Source organism: Heptranchias perlo, chromosome 5 (assembly GCF_035084215.1).
Source record: "Heptranchias perlo isolate sHepPer1 chromosome 5, sHepPer1.hap1, whole genome shotgun sequence".
In the NCBI taxonomy this organism is placed as follows: domain Eukaryota; kingdom Metazoa; phylum Chordata; class Chondrichthyes; order Hexanchiformes; family Hexanchidae; genus Heptranchias; species Heptranchias perlo.
The window spans coordinates 21,979,227-22,006,381 of NC_090329.1; the positions used below are offsets into that span (position 1 = coordinate 21,979,227).

Consider the following 27,155-nt stretch of genomic DNA (forward strand, 5'->3'; position numbering starts at 1 on the left):
CATTTTTTTGCTCATCTCTAAGAAACTAGTTTCAAAAGTAGTCAATCAACTCATAAACAGAATTCTGCTGATTGACCATGAGGGGACCAAATTCACCAGAATGAATACGGTCATCCAAGAGTATGACATTTCCCACACTTGGTTAATTAAAGAGGTATTTTCAAGTATAGGGTCCACTGAGCACGTACAACAATTCAAGGTTAGGGCAGCCCACGAGCTGCCACACCTGAGGACTTGGACCTGGACTTTCTCAAAGTGGTAAGTTTGTAAGTTTTAACCGCAAAGGAAGGATAGACAAAATTGTGTGGGGGGGGCAGGATGCTCCTTGGAAGCTGGCCGAGGAGCAGAATACTCTGCGAGGTTCTCCTGATCTCCTGTCGCAACCTTGTGTAAGCAGCTGTCTTTCTCCAGGGTTTCCGTTGATCTACTGCCGGAGATCGGGAGAACCCCTGCGGAAATTCTTCCCCTCGGGCCTTTAGAATGCAGATCTATTGCGCAAATAAGAGTTGGCAGTGCCTATGCTGCGATTTGGTTGGCCGTCACCAATATCATTATTTACATAAAGGTCTGATCATCCTGGTGAATGTTTACATTTTTTAATTTAAAATTTAAAGCAATGCCATCTAAAACCTTTTTCTAAATTTTGCAAATCACTAAATAAAATAGCGTCATCAAAGTGCATAATCAAGGAAATATCATCCACTAACACTGGCAAATTCTGTTCAACTATACATGCAAAGCAACAATCTTCCACAGTATTTTAAACACTTCTGGTGTCTGCCACCAACACCACTTCACCTTTGAAACCATACAAAATGATACATTCGCAAAACAGATACTTGCAATAACTATCACGAAACACCTCTATTAAATTTACACTAACTTTTAGTATTTAGTTTATATCCTTATGGATTTGCGAGAGCGGTCTCTTGCATGTTGTTTCCCTAAAACTGTCTTCCCATACTGTAAATACTTTATATGTTAATATATCAAACTATAAAGGAAACAAGTGCTTTGATTCTGGTGCTGAAATGTTTCAATGTGAATTTCTAATTTTATAAAGGTCCTTTGCACCATTCTCGGTCCAAGATTGGGCAGGGAGCTCATCGTCAGGGGTCAGGCAATTCTGTTCTGCAGTCAGCCACTAGAAGATGTTCACGAGCAGCACAGGTCGATTTGCCCTTTTAAACCCTGATCCTGGAGAACTTGCACCAAGTTTGGGATTTTGCCAATTGAGCTGCATCACCACCAATGTCCACCACCGCTGAGAATATTTATTATCAGCAAAATCAAAGGCAAACATGATGTTATCACCTCAGCAATCAGTAGAATGAATTACGGTCATATGGATTAGTGAATGTATTGATCTTACTAAGACTAGCATAAAGCTAGCTCATTACTTTAGTAACTTGCTCCATCTTTGCATTGGTAAATATTGAAATAACTATCTCACAGTTTGCACTGCAGAAGAGCAGGCAGCTTATTTCAGAGACAATAATCCTAGTACTGCAAACAGAATCAACTTTTTTTTTATATTTGCTTCATATTAAAGAGTTAATGAGAACACTATTATTTAATTATTTATAGTTCCTAATCATTAAAGGAAAATCGAGAGGGGTGTATCACGAGCTGACAATCCACTATGGCCCGTTTTGCACCCCTGCTGAAATTGAATTTTACCCCCTGATATCTTTTTTAAATAATTTTCCCTCTATTTTCTCCATGACCCCCAAGATAACCTCTGTACCCATGTAGCAGGTAACTCCTGTACCCATTAACCCTTGTATCCATATACCAGTTACCCCTGTGCATATTAACCCCTGTGCCCATGTACCAGTTAACCCCTGTACTTCACCTTGGTGTCGAGGACTGATGCTCTGTCAGGCATCTCCCCAGTTATTTCAACCCTTCTCCTTGGGTCAGGCTCCAAAAGATGAAGTTATCCGATCCCAGAAAGGCAGCCTGCTTGGACAGTTCTCTAGATATCTTTTCTAGAGGGACAGTTTTCCCTCTCTCTCCCTGACAACTTCTGCTGTGGAACCCTCATCTTTACCCCATTCTAAAGAGGCCACAAATGGTTTCCCCCGTCTGATTTTTATTGGCGAAAGTGGGGAGGAGCAGAGGGAAGGCAGGTTGCTGTGAAAGCACCACCAGCTGTGCGTTTATTTGCTACGAAGTGATTCCAGGCAGTCACTGGGGACATCACTAGCATTTGCCAATCAGCTGTGCACAGATGCATTCACCAGGTCACAGATGCACCGGCTGCCATGTTAAGCTAGTCACTCACCTTCTTCGTGGACAATCAGCAGCAAGCCACCGCACTGCAATTTTACAGAGCGGCAGGGTTCCCCAAAATACAAGGAGCCTCTCTATTCCTACCTAGGTTAAACACCATTGTCCCAGGCCTGTTCATCACTTAAACACACTTGTTTCATTTGGTTGAGATTTGTCAATTGTCAACTAGGCCCTGGAAAGAATGTTGTGTGGAAGCAGGAGGTTCTATCTTGGGGAATGGGGAAAACTCACCATTCAAATCATGTCCCTTGCTGATTAAAGGAAGCTAATGCCCCTTTGAGAGAAGAAAAATTCATCCAACTTTTTATTAATGCTGGTGTTTAACCTGGTTGGGAATGGAGAGGCTCCTTGTATTTTGGGGAACCTTGCACTCTGTAAAATTGCAGTGCCATGGCATGCCGCTGATTGTCCATGAAGGTGGTGAGTAACTAGCTTGCTGTAGCAGCCAGTGCATCTGTGACCTGGTGAATGCACCAGAAATGAAATACTATGCTCTCATGATCTGGGGTACATTTTTTTTTAAAGGTAACGGTTCGAGAGACTGCTGCTCAATTACTACTTACAAAGTTTAAACTAAAATCTGTTTACAATGAAAGATAAGCTCCTATTTGGCTATGATTCTTTCATCTTTTTCAACACGACCCGTTAGTATATGTGTAACTAAAAATTGTTAGTAGTGAAAACAGTTCTGAATATTATATTGCTGAAAGATGCTCTGAGTGTCAAGCCTCACTAGTGTGGCATAACTGAGGTTTACCGGCAACTATAGGAACTGTTATTTTTTTGTTTTAAGGTTCTCTGATCTATTTTCTGCATTTGGGATTGGGAGTTTTGGAACAAACATTTTCTCCCCAGGTAGATTGCCATTTTGCTGGTTGGTTGAAACGTCAGTACTTAGATTTGCTGTTGGGGCTATAGGATAACGAGGATTTTACTTGTTTGATATGATGTGGAACTTCCAATCCTGTGTGAAGAGTCACCTGTTGGAAGAGAAATGCTTATTAAAACACGACATCAGTAAGTGCAAATTTTAACATCCTTTAGTTTAAATGCAGCAGCACTGCAGTTACGAGCTTGTTTGGAATGCATTGTCAGATCTAGAATTGTGAAACCAGACTGCAATATTCAGTGCTGGAGTCAAAGTGAAGATGGTGCAGCTCTGATCATTTAAAAAAAAAAGTAAAAATAACCAAGAACACGGTAATTACTATATTTTCTGAAGGAAAAAAGGGCGAGTGGGGGGGGGGGGGGGGGGGGAGGAGGGCGCGAGTGAGCGAACGGGAGGGAGGAGGGAACGAGAGCCAACGCGAGAGAGGGAGCCAACGCGAGACTACAAAGGAATCTTTCAATAAGCAACACAATTTATTTGAAAAGCTAAGTATCATCCATAATTGTAAGAATCCTTTACTGGAACTACCCTGGACAGTTGGGGACATTGTTAACGATGAATACAATGCAGGATTGGAAATGCGACCTACGGAAACTGCAAAGCAAGCAGCAGTAATGCCATAAAAACATACCTGGCCCTTCCGTGCAAAACAGATCATCAGTGTCACATGGTGATGGATATGAGGACCAGTTAACGCTAGTTTAATCATCTTACTGATTAGATCCTTGAATAGATCCAAGCTGTCCAATCAACTATGTTTTGTGCTGTAAACATTATCGTTAAAAGGGGAAGAAAGCCCATGGGGAGTACCTTTTATTTAAAATACTCCACCACTTTATAGAAGAAAATATTAGCCTGGGGAGAACATTGCTTGACTTTTTAAAAAAGTATGAATATTATTGCCGGTATGGACACCCGCAAAGTAGGTCTCCCTCATGCTAAGTTGCTTCAGTGACATCTTTGTGCGTCCCTGAGTGGGCCCATAGGAAACAGGGGCTGTGACTTCAGACTGATTGGAGGACCGCAGCAGCCTGTGCTCGTATATTAACAGGTGAGAGTACATATTTCCCAGCCAAAAGCACAGTTTCCCAGAGCCCTGGGTGTCTGGAACATCCCCCATCAATGATCCCATGGAATGTCCTAGCTATGAGGGTCTCCATGCCAGGAAGAAAATTGAAATAAAAAAATCAAATTTCTCCTGAGTTCAATATTTTCCTTCTATAAAATGTGGGAATGCCTTAAATAAAAAGTGTTTACCAAATTTCCTTTCAGTATTCATATATGGATTTTCTAAATTATCAAGTGAACTGGTTGTAACTTTTAGCCTGTTCTCAACAGTTATTACAGGCTTTGGGTACTCAATCCCATTTGTACTGAGTTAATGATAAGAGTGCCCTCTATTAGCCAAACACTCCTTTGTCTGGTGATTGAAATAACTTTGAAACTGTTCACTGCGTCAATCTATGTACAAGTTTCCGCCATCAGAATTTCAATTATTTTCTAAATTGTCAGACAAAATCCAAGATTTCCTTGTGATGTCAAAAATTTCAGTGCTCTTTGCTGGACGGTCAAACTTTATAAAACTAATAATTAGGATAGAGTTGGGTGGGCCTGAAATTCAGCTCGAGTTCTCCCTGTGCCCTGCTGGAACTCCGGTGGGAGACCAGCTGAGCCCCTCCACCCAAAAATACAGCAAGAGGTTCGGTATAATCGTTTTTTTTTATTCGTTCATGGGACCTGGGCATTGCTGGCAAGGCCAGCATTCATTGCCCATCCCTAATTGCCCTTGAGAAGGTGGTGGTGAGCCGCCGCCTTGAACCGCTGCAGTCCGTGTAGTGAAGGTTCTCCCACAGTGCTGTCAGGTAGGGAGTTTCAGGATTTTGACTCAGCGACGATGAAGGAACGGCGATATATTTCCAAGTCAGGATGGTGTAGGACTTGGAGGAGAACGTGCAGGTGGTGGTGTTCCCATGTGCCTGCTGCTCTTGTCCTTCTAGGTGGTAGAGGTCGCGGTTTGGGAGCTGCCGTCGAAGAAGCCTTGGCGAGTTGCTGCAGTGCATCCTGTGGATGGTACACACTGCAGCCACAGTGCGCCGGTGGTGAAGGGAGTGAATGTTTAGGGTGGTGGATGGGGTGCCAATCAAGCGGGCTGCTTTGTCCTGGATGGTGTCGAGCTTCTTGAGTGTTGTTGGAGCTGCACTCATCCAGGTAAGTGGAGAGTATTCCATCATACTCCTGACTTGTGCCTTGTAGATGGTGGAAAGGCTTTGGGGAGTCAGGAGGTGAGTCACTCGCCGCAGAATACCCAGCCTCTGACCTGCTTTTGTAGCCATGGTATTTATATGGCTGGTCCAGTTCAGTTTCTGGTCAATGGTGACCCCCAGGATGTTGATGGTGGGGGATTCGGCAATGGTAATGCCATTGAATTTCAAAGGGAGGTGGTTAGACTCTCCCTTGTTGGAGATGGTCATTGCCTGGCCCTTGTCTGGCGTGAATGTTGTTTGCCACTTATCAGCCCAAGCCTGGATGTTGTCCAGGTCAAGCTGCATGTGGGCACGGACTGCTTCATTATCTAAGGGGTTGCGAATGGAACTGAACATTGCGCAATCATCAGCAAACATCCCCATTTCTGACCTTATGATGGAGGGAAGGTCATTGATGAAGCAGCTGAAGATGGTTGGGCCTAGGACATTACCCTGAGGAACTCCTTCAGCAATGTCCTGGGGCTGAGATGATTGGCCTCCAACAACCACTACCATCTTCCTTTGTGCAAGGTATGTCTCCAGCCACTGGAGAGTTTTCCCCGATTCCCATTGACTTCAATTTTACTAGGGCTCCTTGGTGCCATACTCGGTCAAATGCTGCCTTGATGTCAAGGGCAGTCACTCTCACCTCACCTCTGGAATTCAGCTCTTTTGTCCATGTTTGGACCAAGGCTGTAATGAGTGGTCCTGGCGGAACCCAAACTGAGCGTCGGTGAGCAGGTTATTGGTAAGTGCCGCTTGATAGCACTGTTGACGACACCTTCCATCACTTTGCCGATGATTGAGAGTAGGCTGATGGGGCGGTAACTGGCCGGATTGGATTTGTCCTGCTTTTTGTGGACAGGACATACCTGGGCAATTTTCCACATTGTCAGGTAGATGTCAGTGTTTTAGCTGTACTGGAACAGCTTGGCTAGAGGCGCGGCTAGTTCTGGAGCACAAGTCTTCAGCACTACAGCCGGGATGTTGTCGGGGCCCATAGCCTTTGCTGTGTCCAGTGCACTCAGCCGTTTCTTGATATCACGTGGAGTGAATAAAACTGGCTGAAGACTGGGTCTCTGGCCTTCCACCAGAATTATGTCAGGAGACCGGGAGAAACCCCACAGGATTTTGGGGCCAACGAATATAGGGACGCCCCTGTAATAAATTGGAAAGCCAGGTGGTGAAGGATAGAATACTAGAGCCTGGTCTTCAGTTGCTTCCAAGCCTTTATTTACAGAGATCCACATTGCCCACTCCACACCCTAGATAAGCTCTCATATAAATGTATACAAGAGTCCCCAATTGACACCCACCACTTGAATACAATTAACACTAATTGATATAAATCATATGGATACAATTAACACTCCTACTGTACAGTAGGCACTGCGTCCTTGTTGTGCGTCTTTATTTAGGACATAAAAACATGCCGAATTTTTAGTACGATTGCCCACTATCCATGTCTTTTATTTCCAGAAGTATAAATGACTAAAATATAATTACAAATAATACAACAAATTTTGAGTGGCTACATCAGCTTTGAAACGTTACCAAATCTCAGAGGATAGCATGGGGAAAGAGGAACCACAAATTGGGTAACAATCTCCTACCTTGTATGAGAGCCCTAATTTTCAGAACAGCTATACGTCTCATACCCCACAACGGAGACCTACAAGTGCGATGAGATACCTGAACCACTGCAATGCCTGGAGCACTGGGGACCCCATATTGTTGATGACCTGAGACCTATTCACTGCACTGCAATGTGGGCAGAAAGCGCCTAGCATGCTAGGAACCTGCATACCAACCGTGCATAGGCTCATTAAGGCTATGAGCTGTATTTCAATTAGAGGATCTTCCTGTAGTGCAACTAGAGCGCCCGAGCTAGGTGCTAAGGAGGAAGCCAGATGTCAATTTTTCTTCCCTAGGGTGGCCCTATATCTACGTCCCTTCATTTGCTTGACCTCCAGCAGCCAAAAGGATCTTTGTGCTCCAGGGGCTTCCTTTTTTAAAAAAAAATGGCAGCAACTGGACAAAGCAGCCCGCTTGATTGGCACCCCATCCACTACCCTGAACATTCACTCCCTTCACCACCGGCGCACCGTGGCTGCAGCGTGTACCATCTACAGGATGCACTGCAGCAACTCGCCAAGGCTTTTTCGACAGCACCTCCCAAACCCCTGACCTCTACCACCTAGACGGACAAAGGCAGCAGGCACATGGGAACAACAGCACCTGCACGTTCCCCTCCAAGTCACACACCATCCCGACTTGGAAATATATCGCCGTTCCTTCATCGTCACTGGGTCAAAATCCTGGAACTCCCTACCTAACAGCACTGTGGGAGAACCTTCACCACACGGACTGCAGAGGTTCAAGAAGGCGGCTCACCACCACCTTCTCAAGGGCAATTAGGGATGGGCAATAAATGCCAGCCTTGCCAGCCACACCCACATCCCATGAACGAATAGAAAAAAGTTAAGGGGAGACGAGCCTCACTTCCACAGTGGCTGGCATCCGACATTCCGGCCCATCTTTCCTGTGGTGCTCCCACCGTGTCACGTGCGAGGTGCCAGGAGGGCCACAAAATAAATGAAGCTGACCTCTCGTCATCAGCCATGGGTCAGCTTAGTGAGGCGGAGGCACGATGACCAGTGCACGATTCACCACAGTCCCGGCATCACTACTCCCAGGCCATTCTCAGATTCAGAATTCCTTATTGCACTAGTGACAGGGTCCCCAAGGAAACATGAAAAACAGCTTCTGGGATGCATGCCTATTGGGACACACTGGCTGGCTGTATACTTTTTAGTCTTCATGGCCTAAACAGGTGTACCACGGAACGTTGGAGATAGCCCCATTCCACAAAAGCCATTTCTTTCACAAAATCCGCTGCTGCCTCGCGCTGACCTGAGTATCCCGTGTTTTAAGTTGTAAAAGGACTTAGAAAGTACAAATCTACATTGGCATTAATTTGCATATATTTCAAATTGCCAATACAGTGAAACCTGTAAATTATGTACACCTTAGGAACATAGGAACAGGAGTAGGCCATTCAGCCCCTCGTGCCTGCTCCGCCATTTGATAAGATCATGGCCGATCTGTGATCTAACTCCATGTACCTGCCTTTGGCCCATATCCCTTAAAAACCTTTGGTTGCCAAAAAGCTATCTATCTCACATTTAAATTTAGCAATTGAGCTAGTATCAATTGCCGTTTGCGGAAGAGAGTTCCAAACTTCTACAACCCTTTGTGTGTAGAAATGTTTTCTAATCTCACGCCTGAAAGGTCTGGCTCTAATTTTTAGACTGTGTCCCCTACTCCTAAAATCCCCAACCAGCGGAAATAGTTTCTCTCTATCCACCCTATCTGTTCCCCTTAATATCTTATAAACTTCGATCAGATCATCCCTTAACCTTCGAAACTCCAGAGAATACAACCCCAATTTGTGTAATCTCTCCTCGTAACTTAACCCTTGAAGTCCAGGTATCATTCTAGTAAACCTATGCTGCACTCCCTCCAGGGCCAATATGTCCTTCCGAAGGTGCGGTGCCCAGAACTGCTCACAGTACTCCAGGTGCGGTCTAACCAGGGTTTTGTATAGCTGCAGCATAACTTCTGCCCCCTTGTACTCTAGTCCTCTAGATATAAAGGCCAGCATTCCATTAGCCTTATTGATTATTTTCTGCACCTGTTCATGACACTTCAATGATCTATGTACCTGAACCCCTAAGTCCCTTTGGACATCCACTGTTTTTAACTTTTTACCATTTAGAAAGTACCCTGTTCTATCCTTTTTTGATCCAAAATGGATGACCTCACATTTGTCTACATTGAATTCCATTTGCCACAGTTTTGCCCATTCACCTAATCTATCAATATCACTTTGTAATTTTATGTTTTCATCTACACTGCTTACAATGCCACCAATCTTTGTGTCATCGGCAAACTTAGATATGAGACTTTCTATGCCTTCATCTAAGTCGTTAATAAATATTGTGAATAATTGAGGCCCCAAGACAGATCCCTTAGGGACTGGTAACATCTGTCTTTTTTTTTTTGCAGGTGGCCTTATTTTCAAAATGTTCAGCAGAATGGGGAGTTCTTTACCCAGCATCCTTGGTGGCAGAGAAACCTCTCTATCCCCAGGTCAGAGCCGTGCCAGCATTCAATCCCAGAGAAACTTCTCTATCCCCGGGATAGAGCTGTGCCAGCATTCAATCCCAGGAATAGAGCGGTTTCTCTGCCAATATGGATGCTGGGTAAAGAGCTCGCCAGTACACAAAAGTCGTTTCGTTCACAAAACCCGTTATTGCCTCGCGCTGACCTGCATGTCCTGTGTTTTAAGTTGAAAAAGGGTTTGGTGCATTGAGAGCTGAACATAGTTCGTAATAAGTGTCCATTTATACAGGTTTCACTGTACTAACAGATGTTGGTATCGGATTTAGGATTCAGTCACCAATGAGGCAATCAAACTAAGAACAGCCCATCCCAAAGCTCCAGGCACACCAAATTCAAACAGGACAGACCAGTGAGTAAGAAATTGAAGCCAAAATAGGACCGAGTTACCTGGGTTTTGTGGATTGGATTGCCAAGGTTTGCAAATGGCGTATGACCCAAGAGCTGTAGTCTGGACACCCCAGGATGGAGTTACCTGGACTCAGGTGCCAGATGCGGCCCATGGGTCACAGGTTGGACTCAGTAGATTGTACACCATTAGAGGTGCATTCTTGCTCGTGTGAAAAGGGTCTAATACTGGCAGATCTTGTATCATTTTTGGACATGGCCAAGTCTTACCTGGACATTCCTATTAATGCTAACAGCAGGAACAAAGATGCCGTCCAAGTTTTCAAAGGCTACAGGGCCTTGCTGCACATTGTTGATGTAAAATGAGAGGATGCGTTTGTTTAGGTCCAAGAGAACTCCAATTGTTGTACCTTTACAAATCCCACCTTCTGTCCTAGAATTTGTAAAAAAAAAACCTCATTTTATTCAAGCCAACACAACCGTTTTGGTTCAAACAGCTTTCTTGTCTGACACTTGCATTAATATACTGCATTGAGGGATAGTGTCACACAATTGAAAGAGAGAAATATGTTCTAAATGTGCCAATTATAAAAACGATGAGTCCTGTACATTACATAGAAATTACAGCACAGAAACAGGCCCTTCAGCCCAACTGGTCAATGCTGGTTTATGCTCCACCAGGAGCTTCCTCCCACTCTACTTCATCTCACCCTATCTGCATATCCTTCTATTCCTTTCTCCCTCATCTACTTATCTAGCTTCCCCTTAAACGCATCTATCTTATTCGCCTCAACTACTCCTTGTGGTAGCCAGTTCCACATTCTAACCACTCTCTGGGTATAAAAGTTTCTCCTGAATTCCTTGTTGGATGTATTAGTGACTAACTTTGATTTATGGCCCCAGGTATGGTTTCTTTGAATGGGTGTGGTCTGCACGCACTATTAGGATAATCCTGAATCATCAGCAAAGGTCATGGTCTTTTTAAGACATTTGTTGACTGAGCTAATGTAGAAACTGTAGGGAAACTGTAGCAGAAACTGTCCTTCCACTATGCTGAAGATGCATGTTCAATGTATGACAGATGAGGAAATTCAGACTTGGAACGACAGCTGCTGGAAAGTCATTATTACCTGGAGGCTAGGTATGAGAACACATGGTCATGTATCCAGGATTTGGTGGCTACCACCATTGGGTTGCATTGAGACCAACTGTTGCTGTTGAACCTCTGTCTCCTATTGTTAGAACCACCATTTATTGGGATTGGTATGTGTTCCTGCCATGGTCAGATAGATGGTGGCTATACATGCAAATAGCTTATGCGGAGTTATGTTGCCACCATGCCATTCATGAGGAGTTCCCAATACCTGATACCCACCCAAGTTTGTCAGTTAATTATAGTCCAACTAATGACTACCTGCCTTGGGAGATGGGCGGGGGTGGGGGGAGGGAAGAGAAGGTAAGCAGTGTCCCTGAGATGAAGTTTATTTCAAGATGACATGTCTGGCAATGGAAGATTGGAACAGTCAACCCTTTGTGGCAGATTTGGTAATCCAATACTTGAACCAGACAGACAGTTTTGATGACTAATCAGCCAGCTTCACTCATCAGATCTGCCACAGAGACTGGGATTCCTCCCAGTCTTCTTTGGGTAACCTTCTGCTCCTTGATGATCACACTGCTGACTACAGCTTGTACACCACATCACTTAGCTTCCTGCCACTTGGTGAAGGTACGGAAGGGCTGCCAGCACCTGTGAAACCATACGAAGGTCTATGTTTTGACATTTGGATTCACTTTATCCCAAAAGATTTGTTCCTAGGATAAAACACTTATGTTTTATCCTAGGAATAAAACATTCTTAGGATGTATTACAGGCCAACCATATCCTTCACATTTCAATCAGACTGCTTAACTGTTTCTGATCAAGGCCTATGGTTGTGTAGTGGTTATGGTACTGGGCTAGCAACCCAGAAGTTGTGAATTCAAGTCCCACCATGGTAAGTTTTGAAACTGAATTCAATAAATCTAGTAATTTGTGAGCTGTCACCAGGAAAGAAAATGGCCATAAAACTACCAAATTGTTGTAAAAAACCCAACTGGTTCATTAGTGTCTTTCAGGGAAGGGAACCTACCACCCTTACCTAGCTCCAATCCACTATGTAGTTGACTCTTAATGCCATCATGACAACTACAAATCAGCACATCCCAAGGACAAATGTTTTTTTTAAAAAGTCAAAAAATATTGTTTGTCATTTTCATAGTGATTTAGCCATTGAACTAATGCAGCAGCTGAATATTTACTTTGTCCCACCTGAAACTGGTAATTACCAGGAGTGATTTGGTTATTGAAGATTTTGAAAATATCGCCAAGCCATAAAATGAACCACTTACCTATTTGTGTGGGAATTGCTGTGCATAAACCAACTGCGGTTGTTGTCCACATACATGGCCCAGGCCTTATCATCCTTGCCCAACATCATATCCTTTACTAAATTAATTCTTGCCACTCCAAAAGCAGGGTCAGGGTGGTTATCATAGCGATCGACAGATAGTTCCCAGTAATGGACACCTTTTGAGAGTGCGGCAGATCCCAGCACAACACGATCATCGTAGCTATTACATGTAACTGTCAGGTTATCATTGGACAAAAGGATATCCGCATGGGCAGAACTGGGATCAAAGGTGAACCAAGCCACTGAAATGGAATAATAAAACAGCAATTTCAAAATAAGGAGAAACATATCCTGACAGACTACTTTTCCCCCTTCTCTCCGGGGTGTGGAAGCTCTTCAGTACCTTGACCAAGTGGCCATCCTTCATATATGAGTCCAGCTGGTGAGTATTGGCAGGCTATTCTACTGGTGGGGGGGTGGGGGGGAGGGAGGGGAGGGCCATCATATCCAAGCCCAAACTGTCCTAACTTGATGTCCAGATACCCACACTTTCCAGTAGGGGTCACTGGATAGAGTGCAGGAGTGGGAAGCCTGACTGACTATAATCTTCCCCAGCACAGTGGTACTGAGGCTAACTGTAGCACCTAACTGCTTCCCCCGACTTACATCAGCTAAAAATCCAACTTCAAACCATCTGACCTGTGTGGCTTAGTGCTACACTGGGTGGTGCTTTACTCACTATGCAACTAGGTATCTAGCAGAACATATTTTAACAAAATTGCTTTATTTATCCTCTGAACATGTCAACCTGTCACAACCCCAGCAGCCAGTTAAAAAGTAGCATCAGCAGAGGCCTCTGCTTAGGTCAGCTCATGGTCCTGGGAATATGATATTCTGCAGGGAGGTCCTGATACAGGAGGCAAACAATTTTAAAAGCAGAATATAGGGAAGTAATGAAACAAAGGTTGAGGTAAGGTAGGCTTAACTGTGAAAGGCTGAAAGGAGTAAAAGGGAAGGCTGTGCACTAATGGGGTTGCAATCTTTGTTCTTCAAAGGATCCTCAATGAGAAGAAATTCATGCATTTTTGTCTATAGTTGGCCACGCTCATAAAGCAAACCTTTAAACTTGAAATCAGTGATCTCAAAAAGTGCACAAATCTCTTCCCCTAAAACTACACTGTATGAAAAGCTATCTCTGCCTTTGCTCTTTCACATTGGCCTCCAACTATTTCCATTGCAAAAGATCAAGGAAGCAATAATGGATGAAATATATAGAGGGATTACTTGAAGAATAAAAGTTACTCTATCTTCGGTAAGCACCTTCTTTCTCCTTGACTTCATCTCCCCCACATCCTATGGACAGAATGTTATCATTTCAGTAATTAGCTAACTCTGCATTTGAACATCTGCAAGGGTCTTATTTCCTCAGGCAAGCTTCATGTGAAGCTTCATTGCTGGTGTTTCATGGCAACTTTTCAAATTCACATAGAATGCTGAGATGCAGTAACAATAGCTCTGTACTTCTTAGCCTACACATGGAGATCTGACATAAGCACTTGCAGCCCAATTCTGAAGAAAGGTCATCGAGCTGAAACGTTAATTCTGTTTCTTTCTCCACAGATGCTGCCAGACTTTGAGTATTTCCAGCATTTTCTGTTTTTGTTATAGCAGCTCTTGTGGTGTTGTTTTGGTTAAGGTCTTGTAGGTTACTGACTGTCCAAAGTTGTAGAAGATGGAATCTGGCATGGAGCAAGCTATGTTCATCATGTCTATGATCTGCGTGGCTTTAAACTATACTGAATTCAGGAGTAGGAGATGGGCTTTCTCTGAATCCTGCCAAGCAGGAAAACAATATTCCATTAGTAGGTACATATAAGCTTTGAAGTTGCCAATTGTGCCAAGTAATTTCTATTCTTGTATCAGCCATCCTTTTCACCCCTTTCCTAAACATAGAACCATTATGATTACCAAACCAACAAGCTAAAATCTTCAGGAAACCTTCTAACAGATGAATTTCATAAAGGTTAGAACTGCTGGGACCTGGCTTTTTAATTCCAGCCCAGACTGATGTGATGAAAGTCTTCACTTTCTGCTGCCTGTAAAGGTTGTGTGCGAAATGAGTTGGGCAGTCTCAACTTACCATACAACACAAAACTGTCCACAATTTGGCCAAATTAACAAACTCATTCAGGAAGGTCATTATTCTGGGAAGGGATAGTCCCACTGGCTCAGTAGGTGAGGTTGCCGGAGTTTAAGCCATGTTGTCACGGTAGAATAAAGGCAGCTTTATTCACCACCTCACTATGTTCTCACTGATGTGCACTGCTTGATACCGACAATGCAGGCAAAAATAGAAAAAGATTCCAAGCTCCTGTCCAGACATCCCTAACCTTGATGGGTACAAAAACATGGTGACTAAGAATGAGGCTGTGCCTTGGTCATGACTAGAAAGTCATGCCTTCCGTAGCAGAGACACAAATTCACTGTCTTTAACCACCTTCCACACAGATTAATCTCAGCCTTTAAACACATATCTGAGAGCCTTCTGAATCAGAGTACAAGGTACTGAAGCAGATTAATAACATGACCCCCTTGAGATTGGAAGGTAGCAAATGTAACATCGCTATTCAAGAAAGGAGGGAGAGAGAAAACAGGGAACTATAGACCAGTTAACCTGACATCAGTCATCGAGAAAATGATGGAATCCATTATTGAGGAAGTGGTAACAGGGCACTTAGAAAATCATAATATGATTAGGCACAGGCAACATGGTTTTATGAAAGGGAAATAGTGTTTAGCAAATTTATTAGAGCTTTTTGAGGATGTAACTAGCAGGGTAGATAAAGGGGAACCAGTGAATATAGTATATTTGGATTTCCAAAAGGCATTTGATAAGGTCCTAGATAAAAGGTTGTTAAGAAAGAGAAGGGTTCATAGGGATGGGCATGGATAAAGGATTGGTTAACGGACAGAAAACAGAGAGTAGGATAAACGGGTCAATTTCTGATTGGCAGGCTGTAACTAGTGGGGTGCCGCAAGGATCAGTGCTTGGGCCTCAGCTATTTACAATCTATATTAATGACTTAGATGAAGGGACCGAGTGTAATGTATTCAAGTTTGCTGACGATACAAAGGTAGGTGGGAAAGTAAGCTGTGAAGAGAACACAAGGAGTCTGCAAAAGGATATAGACAGGTTAAGTGAGTGGGCAAGAAGATGGCAGATGGAGTATAATGTGGGGAAATGTGAGGTTATTCACTTTGGTAGGAAGAATAGAAAAACAGAATATTTTTTAAATGGTGAGAAACTATTAAATGTTGGTGTTCAGAGGGATTTGGGTGTCCTTGTACAAGAAACACAAAGTTATCATGCAAGTACAGCAAGTAATTAGGAAGGTTAATGGCACGTTGGCCTTTATAGCAAGGGGGTAGGAGTACAAGAGGAAGGAGGTCGTGCTACAATTGTACAGGGCTTTGCTGAGATCACTCCTGGCGTACTGTGCACAGTTTTGTTCTCCTTACCGAAGGAAGGATATACTTGCCTTAGAGGCGGTGCAACAAAGGTTCACTAGATTGATTCCTGGGATGGGAGGGTTGTTCGATGATGAGAAATTGAGTAGAATGGGCCTATACTCTCTGGGGTTTAGAAGAATGTGAGGTGACCTCATTGAAACATATAAGATTCTGAGGGGGCTTGACAGGGTAGATGCTGAGAGATTGTTTCCCCTGACTGGAGAGTCTAGAACTAGGGGACATAGTCTTAGGATAAATGGTCGGCCATTTAAGACTGAGATAACGAGGAATTTTTTCACTCAGAGGGTTGTGAATCTTTGCAATTCTCTACCCCAAAGGGTAGATGAGTCATTGAATATATCCACGGCTGAGATAGATAGATTTTTGGACTCTAGGGGAATCAAGGGATATGGGGATCAGGCAGGAAAGTGGAGTTGAGGTCGAAGATCAGCTGCGATCATATTGAAAGGCTCGAGGGGCCTTATGGCCTACTCCTGCTCCTATTTTGTTCTTATGTTCTGAAATGGTTCATGTTAACTGGGACACTGGTGCTAATAGTCCGTTTTCTGTTTGCTATTGGGTTGTATTGAGAGTCTGAGAGTTACAAAGACGAGCAACATAATAAACAACTATCTGCTACCGTTACTGCGCCAATTAGGCAGTTGTTGTGCTGGTTTCAGCACCTTACAGGCCATTTGTAGCCTCATTATCTTCTATATCCATTCTTTACAGAAATATAATTCTAACTATCCTTTAATGAGTTGACTAGTGGAGGCAGTATGATAAGTAGGCCTTTTCTGTTTGTCCTTAAGAGTTTCAGAAGCTAAAACATAAGCCCATTCCCCCAATGGGAATTTAATAATCCGGTGAGACAACAATGATCTCAGTATCCACTAAAGCTGAGTGGGGCTCTGGCACGGAGGATCTTTTCAATCTACATTTCAGTGGTTCAATCCCAGTACTTTCAGCTGTAAGCTCTGAATCTTCTATCATGTTTTAAATTACTTGTATATATTTAATGACATACATTTGCTTTTTGTTTGTTTAACAAGACATTTGTAAATTACCTCACTCATTAGGAACATTCCCCTTACAAGTGTTTTCCCCTTTCTGCTCTTGCTCTACTTCATTAAAATACACTCTTTGACAATATATGACTTTTTCAACTTATTGATCAGATTTAACATGCCCAGAGATTGTGCACATAAATAATGAACACTTGGAATTTGTGCATTAAAGGTGGGTCGACCTCTTATTAGATCTGCAAGTGTGTTAAAAATAGCGCAACTATAGATTTCTATTAAAAAGAAACAAGTTTTAAAAAAGTGAATTGGGCTTGCATTGAGTACATTGAAAATTTGGCTGTGACTTTGTCATCTTTAAGAAAAGAAATTATAGCTGTTTATTGATTTGCTAATGCGTAGATAGAGGACATAGTGACTATCTTGGCCACCACGTAATGATTCAATTGGGAAAAAATGATGCACACTTTAAAAATACATTAGCTAAGTGAGCTGGTGACACCAAGTGACAGAAATTAGGTTGGTACTAACTTAACAACAAATACTTTGGGAGACTTCAGAAAATAAAACCCTACTTAAGATTATTTTTTTTCTTTGGCAAATACAAATTGATACCAAATACACTCAACTGTACTTTTGGTACATGTTAAACTTCTTACATGCCTTTAATATTAATGTTCCTTTCATTTACTTTGACGGGCTACTTCTAGTATGCAGAAGTTTAGAAGGGAGATGCAAGAATCGTGATAAGACTGAGGAACAAGATGTGAATCAAGGTCTTTTCCAAGGTTTGATTCAAGACACAAAACTGGAATCTCCAGTGAAGATAAAACAATTCAGAGATAATACTGTCTGATAGACACATCAAATACAATTGCACAAAACAAAAGGTATTAATTTTGTAATATTAAGTTGGTATTGGCCATCCCTCACCCTCAGATGTCTGCAACACAAGTGTTTTGCTGTAAGGTCCAACACCTGCTGAGTTGAAGGCTTTTACTCTTGCATTGTAGGCACTGTTGAACTGAAGTCCATCTACCGTGCACACAGTTTCTTTGCCAACATACACCTCCTGAAAGTCCAAGTATACTAGCAGTTAGTTAATAATGTGAATGAATGATCAGGATTACAGTAGTTCTGAATTTTAGTTTCCTTGGTGCACAAGTGGTGCTGCAGTACACATCACCATAGTACAGAGCATCATCTGCTGACATGAGCCAAGAAATTATGCTGCAATGTTAGCACCCAAATGCTTAATGTGTTCATATGACATTCCTGTATGCAGTTTTAAATTGAGGTGTTAACCCATTTTAGTTTCAGCATTAAGTGGTTGTACGTTAATATCGCAAACAATAATTTCTAGGCAACCATTTAAAAAAAAATAATTCCCTACTTTTTTTCAGTCTTGTACTCAGTTGTAAATGAAGTGCAACAATTAATTTTACCCATTCCAGTCAGAAACAAAGAAATTTAAACTATATAAAAAAAAATTCCCTTCTAGATCTCTCATTTGTGGTGACTTCTCATCTGCTTATTGCCTTCCTTCAGGTGGGAGGATGGGGCAGTCAGAACGATGGGGTGGAAATTCGTCTGTGCCCGTTCTTGGCCACTAAATAGACAACACACCAGAAGCCGGAGGTTCACCTAAAATTGGGTCTTGGGCCTCATTTTAATAAAGAGGTGAGATGCCGGCGTCAGAGAGGCAGCTCACCCGATGTCGGGGTCAAAATTTGGGCCCATTGCTTGCCGACAGTAGCCCATAGTTAAGTCTCGGGGGAGGGGCGCGCAGAGGCGAGCATGGGATGGCAGTAGTGCTGTGGTGCCGGAAGGAGTATTCCTGCCCCTCTTGGCTCCAAAGGAGAGGAAGTAATAAAAAAACCTTTCCTACCATTTCCACGGCGGCTTCCAGCGGTTATTTAAAGGACTGCTGGTGAGGCCGTTGTAGAACTGCAAAAGTTAGTCGGAGCATGGACGGCGCATGCTCTACCTAATTTTTCACGAATTTTGCAGAAGGGTCCTGGAACAGGCACTGGACCCTTCTTTGCATACTTAAATTGAGCCAAAGGTGATTTCAGGGGGCCGCCAGGGACACCTAAAACCAGCCAGAACCCATAAGGCAGCAGGCATGCCACTGCTGCGGATCGGGCACAGGACCTTGTGCCCAGAAATTGGTATATATTGTGCCCATTTTACGCCTGAGAAACGGGAGAAATGCATACCAATTTCTAGTCCTGAGTTTTTCTAGTGCTTTGTTATCAGTTTCTAGGGGTTCCTGTAGCTAATTTTTCTCTCCATCAGAAAGCAGCCATTTCAAGCTGAAAATAGACATGTCTCAATGTTAGTTACGGGTTACATTACACACCCAATCCAACAGCATGGGAGTCCAATATATTATTATGAATTTCAGTGGGATGGCTTTATTTTATTTTAGGGGTTTATTTGCAGGCAGTCTGTGCCATGGCAGTTGCTGACAGTCTTTAGGGTTAACATGCGGTGAGAACCACATTGAATGGTTAATACTTGTGGCATTCACGGCAAGTTTATTAAGTTGATTACTGGAAATAATACATTGAAGGGCTGAATTTTCATTCATTCATGGTCAATGGGCAGAACTCCTAGTATTACATAGGCTAGCGTGTGTTATTAGGCTGTAACACAGGAGTGTTATGACATCATACTGCAAGAGCAATTTATTATCAACCCAATATTCTTGAAACACAGCCTAGCCTTTGTTACTGTGCATAACGTACACAAGCTGAAGTTATAGGGGAAGGTTTATTCTGTTTTCAATGAGGTTTGTTTGCCTATAATGGGTTTGATAGTACACAGCGACAAACAGTTTCACAATCAAACCATGCAATTTGAATTGAAACAACTGGAAGATTTTATTTCGCTGACATGTTTCAGGGATTGCAACCCAGAATACATTGCTTATAATAAATGTTAAAAAGAGTGCCATCTTCAAACACATTCAGCTCATGACCTGAAATATTACTATCCAATAACAGTAGTATGCATAGAGCTTTGATCATTTTCTAGCTTTGGAGATAAAGATGGCAAAAATTATATTATGGCCAACATTAACTGGCCTCAAATTTGCTTTGTCTTATGGGACAGAACAGCAGTCTGTATACTGGCAGTTTTAAGAGGACAAGAACTCATGGTGCATGGAAATGAACTCAGTAATGTGAATTGGGAATCAGCCCAAGGCAAAAGCCTGCTTTATGAAAACCCTATGATTCCAAAAGATTATAATTGGATGTTTAAAAGAGAATGAAGTTGATAGATCTATTTAGTGAACGATCCCGATGGCTCGGTGAACTTATCCAGCAGGGTAAGGTTTCCGCGGTGTGCTGCTTGTAGCAAACTCAAGTGTGTTTTTAAAGAATGCACTTACAATTTCTCTGCGAATAGCAACAGGAGAAAATCTGAGCAGCTGAGATTCCAGCAGGTAGATTCCAGATTCAGTCACCAATCCATGCTCTGATCTCACCTTGGGTTAGGCCTGGGAAAAATCAGCCAGGTTTTCCTCTCCTGATAACTATCTAGTGATCCCCGTGGATGGTGGACGAGGACAGAATCGGGCTCAGCTGTGATGATTATGTGGCAGAATAGCCAGCTGACTCTCTCCGTCAAGACTCACACGTGGATAATGACCATATAGGAGCAAACTATCCGAGAGCACTAAGGCCCCATGGATCCATACTCCACCAAGGAGACAACACCTATTTTATAGTTTCTTTCAAACATCATTATAAAAGGTCCATTTTGCTAACTTTCAAAGGCGGCACAGTACAAATTCAACATTCACTGTTAACAATTCAGAAAATCGACTTTTTTTCAGTTGCAAATATATTGTGACGACATAAAAAGTGAAATGCTTACTTGAAACTGTCCACCGTTTCCATCGTCAAGTTCTAGGATGTAGCCTTCGATTTGAGTCTGGTTGAGTGGAGGTGACTTCCATGCAAGTGTGGCATTGTTGTTGTGTGTACAACATTTCTCCAGTTGTAGTATTGGCACAGGTGGCACTGCAGAGGGAACTAAGCACATCTCAGTCTAACTCTGCCATTATACAAAAAGATTAATAAATCCACAATCTGTTACCATTTTAACAAAATCTGTAATTTCAGAATATGGGGATTTGAAATGATGTCAAGGGATTAAGTGTTCAAAATAATTTACACTCAGCTTCAACTTTATCCATCTATTAACCATATGGACAAGTTGGATAAAGTGAAAACCGCACCCTAGTCATTTTAACAACCAAACTGCCTAAGGCCTCACACAATAACTTGGCTGTTTTTATTTTATTTCCATAAGGATGGAAAAACTAATAGTAGTGATAACAAATGAAGACGTGAATGCAAATAATGCACTAAAGTTTACAGTTTATGCCTTGCAAAGCATCGCTGTGATAAAATCACAATAAATCAACTGGGTAATATACGGTTCTCTTGCTAAGAAAATGGGAATTCAACTAAGAAATTCAAATGTCTCTTTCTCTGCAAGGTTTAAATGGTTTAGTAACTTTCAATAGGTTGAACAATAGTTGGAAGACATGAGGAACAATTGGTGCATTAGGTTAAGCACATTGCTCTTTTTCCTTTGGACCTGAGAATTGCATTTATACAATGCCTCACCACATCTCGAGAAATGTCTAAAAGCATTCACCATTATGTAGGGAAAAAAGGCAACCAACTTGCAACAGTAGTGAAATTCATGACCAGTTAATTTGTTTTAATTGTGGTGCTTGAGGGATGTTAGCAAGGACACTCCCTGCTCTTCTTCCAATAGTGCCATGGGTCTTTAACATCCAGCCGAACAGGCAGACAGGCAATACCTCCAACAATGCAGCACATCCTCAATCTTCTGTACTAAAGTGTCAGCCTAGATTATGTGCTCAAGTCCTGGAGAGGAGTTTCAACCCACAACCTTCTGACACAGAGGAGATAGTGACAACAACTAAGTAAAGGTGACACTCGAATAATCAAACACGTGTCTTTTTGCTTAATCAATTCTCTGAAATGTGGAAATCTATCATAGAATCACAGAATGGTTATGCAAGGAAGGAGGCCATTCGGCCCGTCAAGTCCGTGTCAGCTCTCTGCAAGAGCAAGCCAGCTAGTCCCACTTCCCACGCTCTTTCCCCGTAGTCTTGCGAATTTTTTCCCTTGAAGTACTTATCCAATTCCCTTTTTGAAAGCCATGAGTGAATCTGCCTCCACCACCCCCTCAAGCAGTGCATTCCAGATCTTAACCACTCGCTGTGTAAAAAAGATTTTCCTCATGCCGCCTTTGGTTCTTTTGCCAATCACTTTAAATCTATGTCCTCTGGTTCTTGACCCTTCCACTAATGGGAACAGTTTCTCTCTATCTACTCTGTCTAGACCCTTCATGATTTTGAATACCTCTATCAAATCGCCTCTTGATAATTAGGCCACAGGTCGTGGCTGCCATCAGTTTCAGAGCAAATCGGTTAGTATGGGATATTGTTAATGTGGCTGTTCAGAAAAAGAGAATTTCTCTTGCTGGCTGATACAAAATCAGAGCTGTAGCCCTTGACATTACTGTGGCTTTCCGACAGGTCCCTGACATTGTGAGAAGGGTTCTTGTGACTACCGTCCCCCCCCATTCAGTGTAAGTTGGGCAGAGCGCACCTGAAGTAAACTCTGCCTGAAGGTACCTGAATCTGCCTGTATATGCAAGTTCAATTCATCAACATGGCCCCTTGTGTTTTCCCAGCGCACGAACCACCCCCCACCCCACCCCGGAATGGGCAGCCAAATGCGGGGGAAGAAAGTAACCCCTGCTGCAGGCCAGGCAGACCGAGATTCCTTGCTCTCCCTGTCTGGAGGAAAGAAGAGGTTGCTGGCATCCCGCTGGCTTCCGGGTGAGTATCAGTCAAGAACTGGGAAAAATGAGGAGGGAGGTGCGTTGCCATCACTCCCGCCTCATTACAATGTCATTTGAATGATTCTGCCTGTAACAGAGGTTGCCCTCTCCCACAGAAACACCCAAAAGTGCGCATGAAGCATGTAGATGGAGATGAACTTGATCTCTGCCCCTTTTCCCTCTGCTTTGAGCCAAGAATTGGGCATGTGTAGAGGAATAATAGCCTTCATTAGTCCTGTGCAAGATTACGACCAAAGCAGCACCACAAGCATCGCTTATCCTTCGCATTCTGAATCATACCAAAAGCTTTACATAAAATACCAGCTTCCACTAGTTTTTGTGATTATCTTAAATTTGTGCACTCTTGTTACTATCGTTACAAGGCACGTGTTGACTGTTGGAACCATAAATCCCCAACTGTACCTTTAAGAGAAATACCTTGAAAAAATATTTGAATCAGGCATGTTAGAACTCAAACCTCATGTGTATAACAAAACTTTTACATGCACAAGTTTGTGAATCTGAGTGTATCATGTCAAGTTCTTGCATACTTTGGATAAGTAAGCCAAAAGACCCCTTATCCTTGCAAAGTTAATTTAAAGCTATATTGCATTATTGCTTCACACGGTGTTACTTACTGCATTATTGCTTCACACGGTGTTACTTACTGCATTATTGCTTCACACGGTGTTACTTACTGCATTATTGCTTCACACGGTGTTACTTACTGCATTATTGCTTCACACGGTGTTACTTACTGCATTATTGCTTCACACGGTGTTACTTACTGCATTATTGCTTCACACTGTGTTACTTACTGCATTATTGCTTCACACGGTGTTACTTACTGCATTATTGCTTCACACGGTGTTACTTACTGCATTATTGCTTCACACGGTGTTACTTACAGCATTATTGCTTCACACGGTGTTACTTACTGCATTATTGCTTCTCACTGTTGCTTACTGCATTATTGCTTCAGTGTTACTGCATTATTGCTTCACACTGTTACTTACTGCATTATTGCTTCACACAGTGTTACTTACTGCATTATTGCTTCACACTGTTACTGCATTATTGCTTCACAGTGTTACTGCATTATTGCTTCACAGTGTTACTGCATTATTGCTTCACACTGTTACTTACTGCATTATTGCTTCACACAGTGTTACTTACTGCATTATTGCTTCACACAGTGTTACTTACTGCATTATTGCTTCACACAGTGTTACTTACTGCATTATTGCTTCACACAGTGTTACTTACTGCATTATTGCTTCACACAGTGTTACTTACTGCATTATTGCTTCACAAAGTGTTACTTACTTTTCATTTGAATAAAGTCCAGTTGGTGAATTGACTGCAGTAATGGGCCGTTGTCGAGCGTCAGGTCAAATTCAGGATTTATTTTGGGTTCTAAAGCTCCTTTAACCCACTGCTCTTGAGACACTTGCACACGCTTGATTAAAGCATCTGAAATCTAGAACCATAATACTTAATATATTGCATTGTTAACTTTTACAGTGAATTTTTTGATTCAAATTTGTTTCAGATAAATGCTCAAATTCGGAATAGGTACAGGATAGAGCAATTCGGATTATAGTTGAAGATCAATTGGTTTATAAGCATAATAATGCAGCTAACACTGAACTTTCTAAATCTCCAGTGCAATTTACCAGACTTCTGTTGTTTTTAGCATCTATTAAATGATCCAGATAACCATACAAGTGCATGATGCCTCTTTAATATTAAGTGATTGACTAACAGTGCAAACATTGTACAGGGATAGCATTCATTCTAACTAGCAACAGGAGTTTGGAACCACAGCACATAGAAACATAGAAAAAAGGAGCAAGAGTAGGCCATTCGGCCCTTCGGGCCTGCTCCGCCATTCAAAATTATCATGGCTGATCGTCTAACTCAGTACCCTGTTCCTGCTTTTTCCCCATATCCCTTGATCCCTTTAGCATTAAGAAATATATCTATCTCCTTCTTGAATACATCGAATGACTTGGCCTCCACTGCCTTCTGCGGTAGAGAATTCCATTGGTTCACCACCCTCTGAGGTCCTAGGGATTTGTCAGCCTTTAGCCCCATTAATTTCCCTAGCACTATTTTTTTTTACTAATACTGGTTTCCTTCAGTTCCTCCCTCTCACTAGACCCTTGGTTCCCTAACATTTCTGGCAGGTTATTTGCGTCCTCCTTTGTGAAGACAGAACCAAAGTATGTGTTTAATTGTTCTGCCATTTCTTTGCTCCCCATTATAATTTCCCCCATTTCTGACTGTAAGGGACCTACCTTTGTCTTCACTAATCTTTTTCTCTTGACATATTTATAGAAGCTTTTACAGTCAGTATTTATGTTCCCTGCTAGTTTACTCTCATACTCTATTTTTCCCCTCATAATCAATCTCTTCGTCCTCCTTTGCTGAATTCTGAACTGCTCCCAATCCTCAGGCTTGCCGTTTTTTCTGGCAATTTTATATGTCTCCTCTTTGGATCTAATGCTATCCCTAATTTATTTTGTAAGCCACGGTTGAGCCACCTTTCCTGTTTTATTTTTGCGCCAGACAGGAATGAATAATTGTTGGAATTCCTGCACACGTTCTTTAAATATTAGCCATTGCCTATCCACTGTCATCCCTTTTAGTAAAGTTCCCCAATCTATCATAGCCAACTCGCACCTCATACTTTCGTAATTTCCTTTATTTAGATTCAGGACCCTAGTTTCGGATTCAACTACTTCACTCTCCATCTTAACGAGGAATTCTATCGTGTTATGGTCGCTCTTCCCAAAGGGACCCCGCACAACAAGATTGCTAATTAATCCTTTCTCATTGCACAATACCCAGTCTAGGATCGCCTGTTCTCTAGTTGGTTCCTCAACGTATTGGTCTAGAAAACCATCACGTACACACTCCAGGAATTCCTCCCCCACAGTATTATTGCTAATTTGGTTTGACCAATCTATATGTAGGTTAAAGTCACCCATGATTATAGTTGTACCCTTCTTGCATGCATCTCTAATTTCCTGTTTAATGCCCTCCCCTACATCTCCACTACTGTTTGGGGGCCTATAGACAACCCTCACCAACGTTTTTTGCCCCTTGGTGTTTCTTAGCTCCACCCATACAGATTCCACATCGTGATTTTCCGAGCCAATATCCTTCCTCACTATTGCATTGATTTCCTCCTTTACTAACAACGCTACCCCACCTCCTTTCCCTTTTTGCTTGTCCTTCCTAAATATTGAATACCCCTGGATGTTCAGATCCCATCCTTGGTCACCCTGCACCCATGTCTCCGTAATCACAACTATATCATAGCCGTTAATATCTATCTGCGCTGCTAATTCATCTAGCTTATTGCGAATGCTCCGCGCATTAAGACACAATGCCTTTAGACTTGTCTTTTTAAGATTGCTAGTTATCTTAGTTTTATTTTGCACAATGGCCCTATTTGGTTTTCGCCCTTGTTTTCTCTGCCTTCCACTATTGCTTCTTCCCTTTCTGTCTTTTGTTTCTATCCTTGTTTCCCCCTCCTCTGTCTCCCTGCTCAGGTTCCCATACCCCTGCCATTCTAGTTTAAACCTTCCCCAACAGCACTAGCAAACACCCCGAGGACATTGGTCCCGGTCCTGCTCAGGTCCCACCTTCCCTAGAACCAGTCCCAATGTCCCAGGAATCTAAATCCCTCCCTCCTACACTATCCCTGCAGCCACGCATTCATCTGGTCTATTCTCCTGTTCCTATACTCACCAGCATGTGGCACTGGTAGTAATCCTGAGATCACTACCTTTGAGGTCCTGCTTTTTAATTTATCTCCTAACTCCTTAAATTCACCTTGCAGGACCTCATCCCTTTTTTTTACCTATGTCGTTGGTACCGATATGGACCACGACTACTGGCTGTTCACCCTCCCCCTCCAGAATGTCCTGCAGCCGCTCAGTGACATCCTTGACCCTAGCACCAGGGAGGCAACATACCATCCTGGAGTCCCATTTTCAGCTGCAGAAACACCTATCTGTTCCCCTTACAATTGAATCCCCTATCAATATAGCCCTGCCACTCTTATTTCTCCCCTCCTGTGCAGCAGAGCTACCCGTGGTGCTACGAACTTGGATCTTGCTGCTTTCCTGTGATAAGCCATCTCCCCCAACAGTATTGAAAGCGGAATATCTGTTTGAGAGGGAGATGGCCCCAGGGGACAAACAGCACAAACAGTGAGTTCTACAGTTTGGTGACCGTGAAAATGCATTGAAAAATAATGATACAGGGGAGAATTGGTAGAATTTCCTTAAAAATTTATAGGAGAATCAAACCAAAATAATTAGCACTGCATGGTATTTGCTAACCAGAAGAAACTGCTGTAACAGAA

At 42.6% G+C, this 27,155-nt stretch overlaps 1 protein-coding gene across 9 annotated transcripts in view; it reads right to left on the reverse strand.

Annotated features, from left to right (window-relative positions):
• Positions 1-2,754: 2,754 nt before the first annotated feature.
• LOC137321339 (E3 ubiquitin-protein ligase TRIM9) overlaps positions 2,755-27,155 on the reverse strand; it is a 34,120-nt gene continuing 9,719 nt past the window's right edge. For 2 of the 9 annotated variants that reach the window (XM_067983722.1, XM_067983719.1), the window contains 6 exons: positions 24,104-24,257; positions 20,768-20,925; positions 17,816-17,954; positions 12,403-12,652; positions 10,228-10,390; positions 2,755-3,275 (listed from right to left, as the gene is read on the reverse strand). In XM_067983722.1, the coding sequence (XP_067839823.1) occupies positions 3,183-3,275; positions 10,228-10,390; positions 12,403-12,652; positions 17,816-17,954; positions 20,768-20,925; positions 24,104-24,257 (957 nt within the window). In that variant the 3' untranslated portion in view covers positions 2,755-3,182. Of the gene's footprint in view, positions 3,276-10,227; positions 10,391-12,348; positions 12,653-17,815; positions 17,955-20,767; positions 20,926-24,103; positions 24,258-27,155 lie in introns of all 9 variants that reach the window. The other 7 variants (XM_067983718.1, XM_067983716.1, XM_067983724.1 and 4 more) reach the window with 5 other exon arrangements.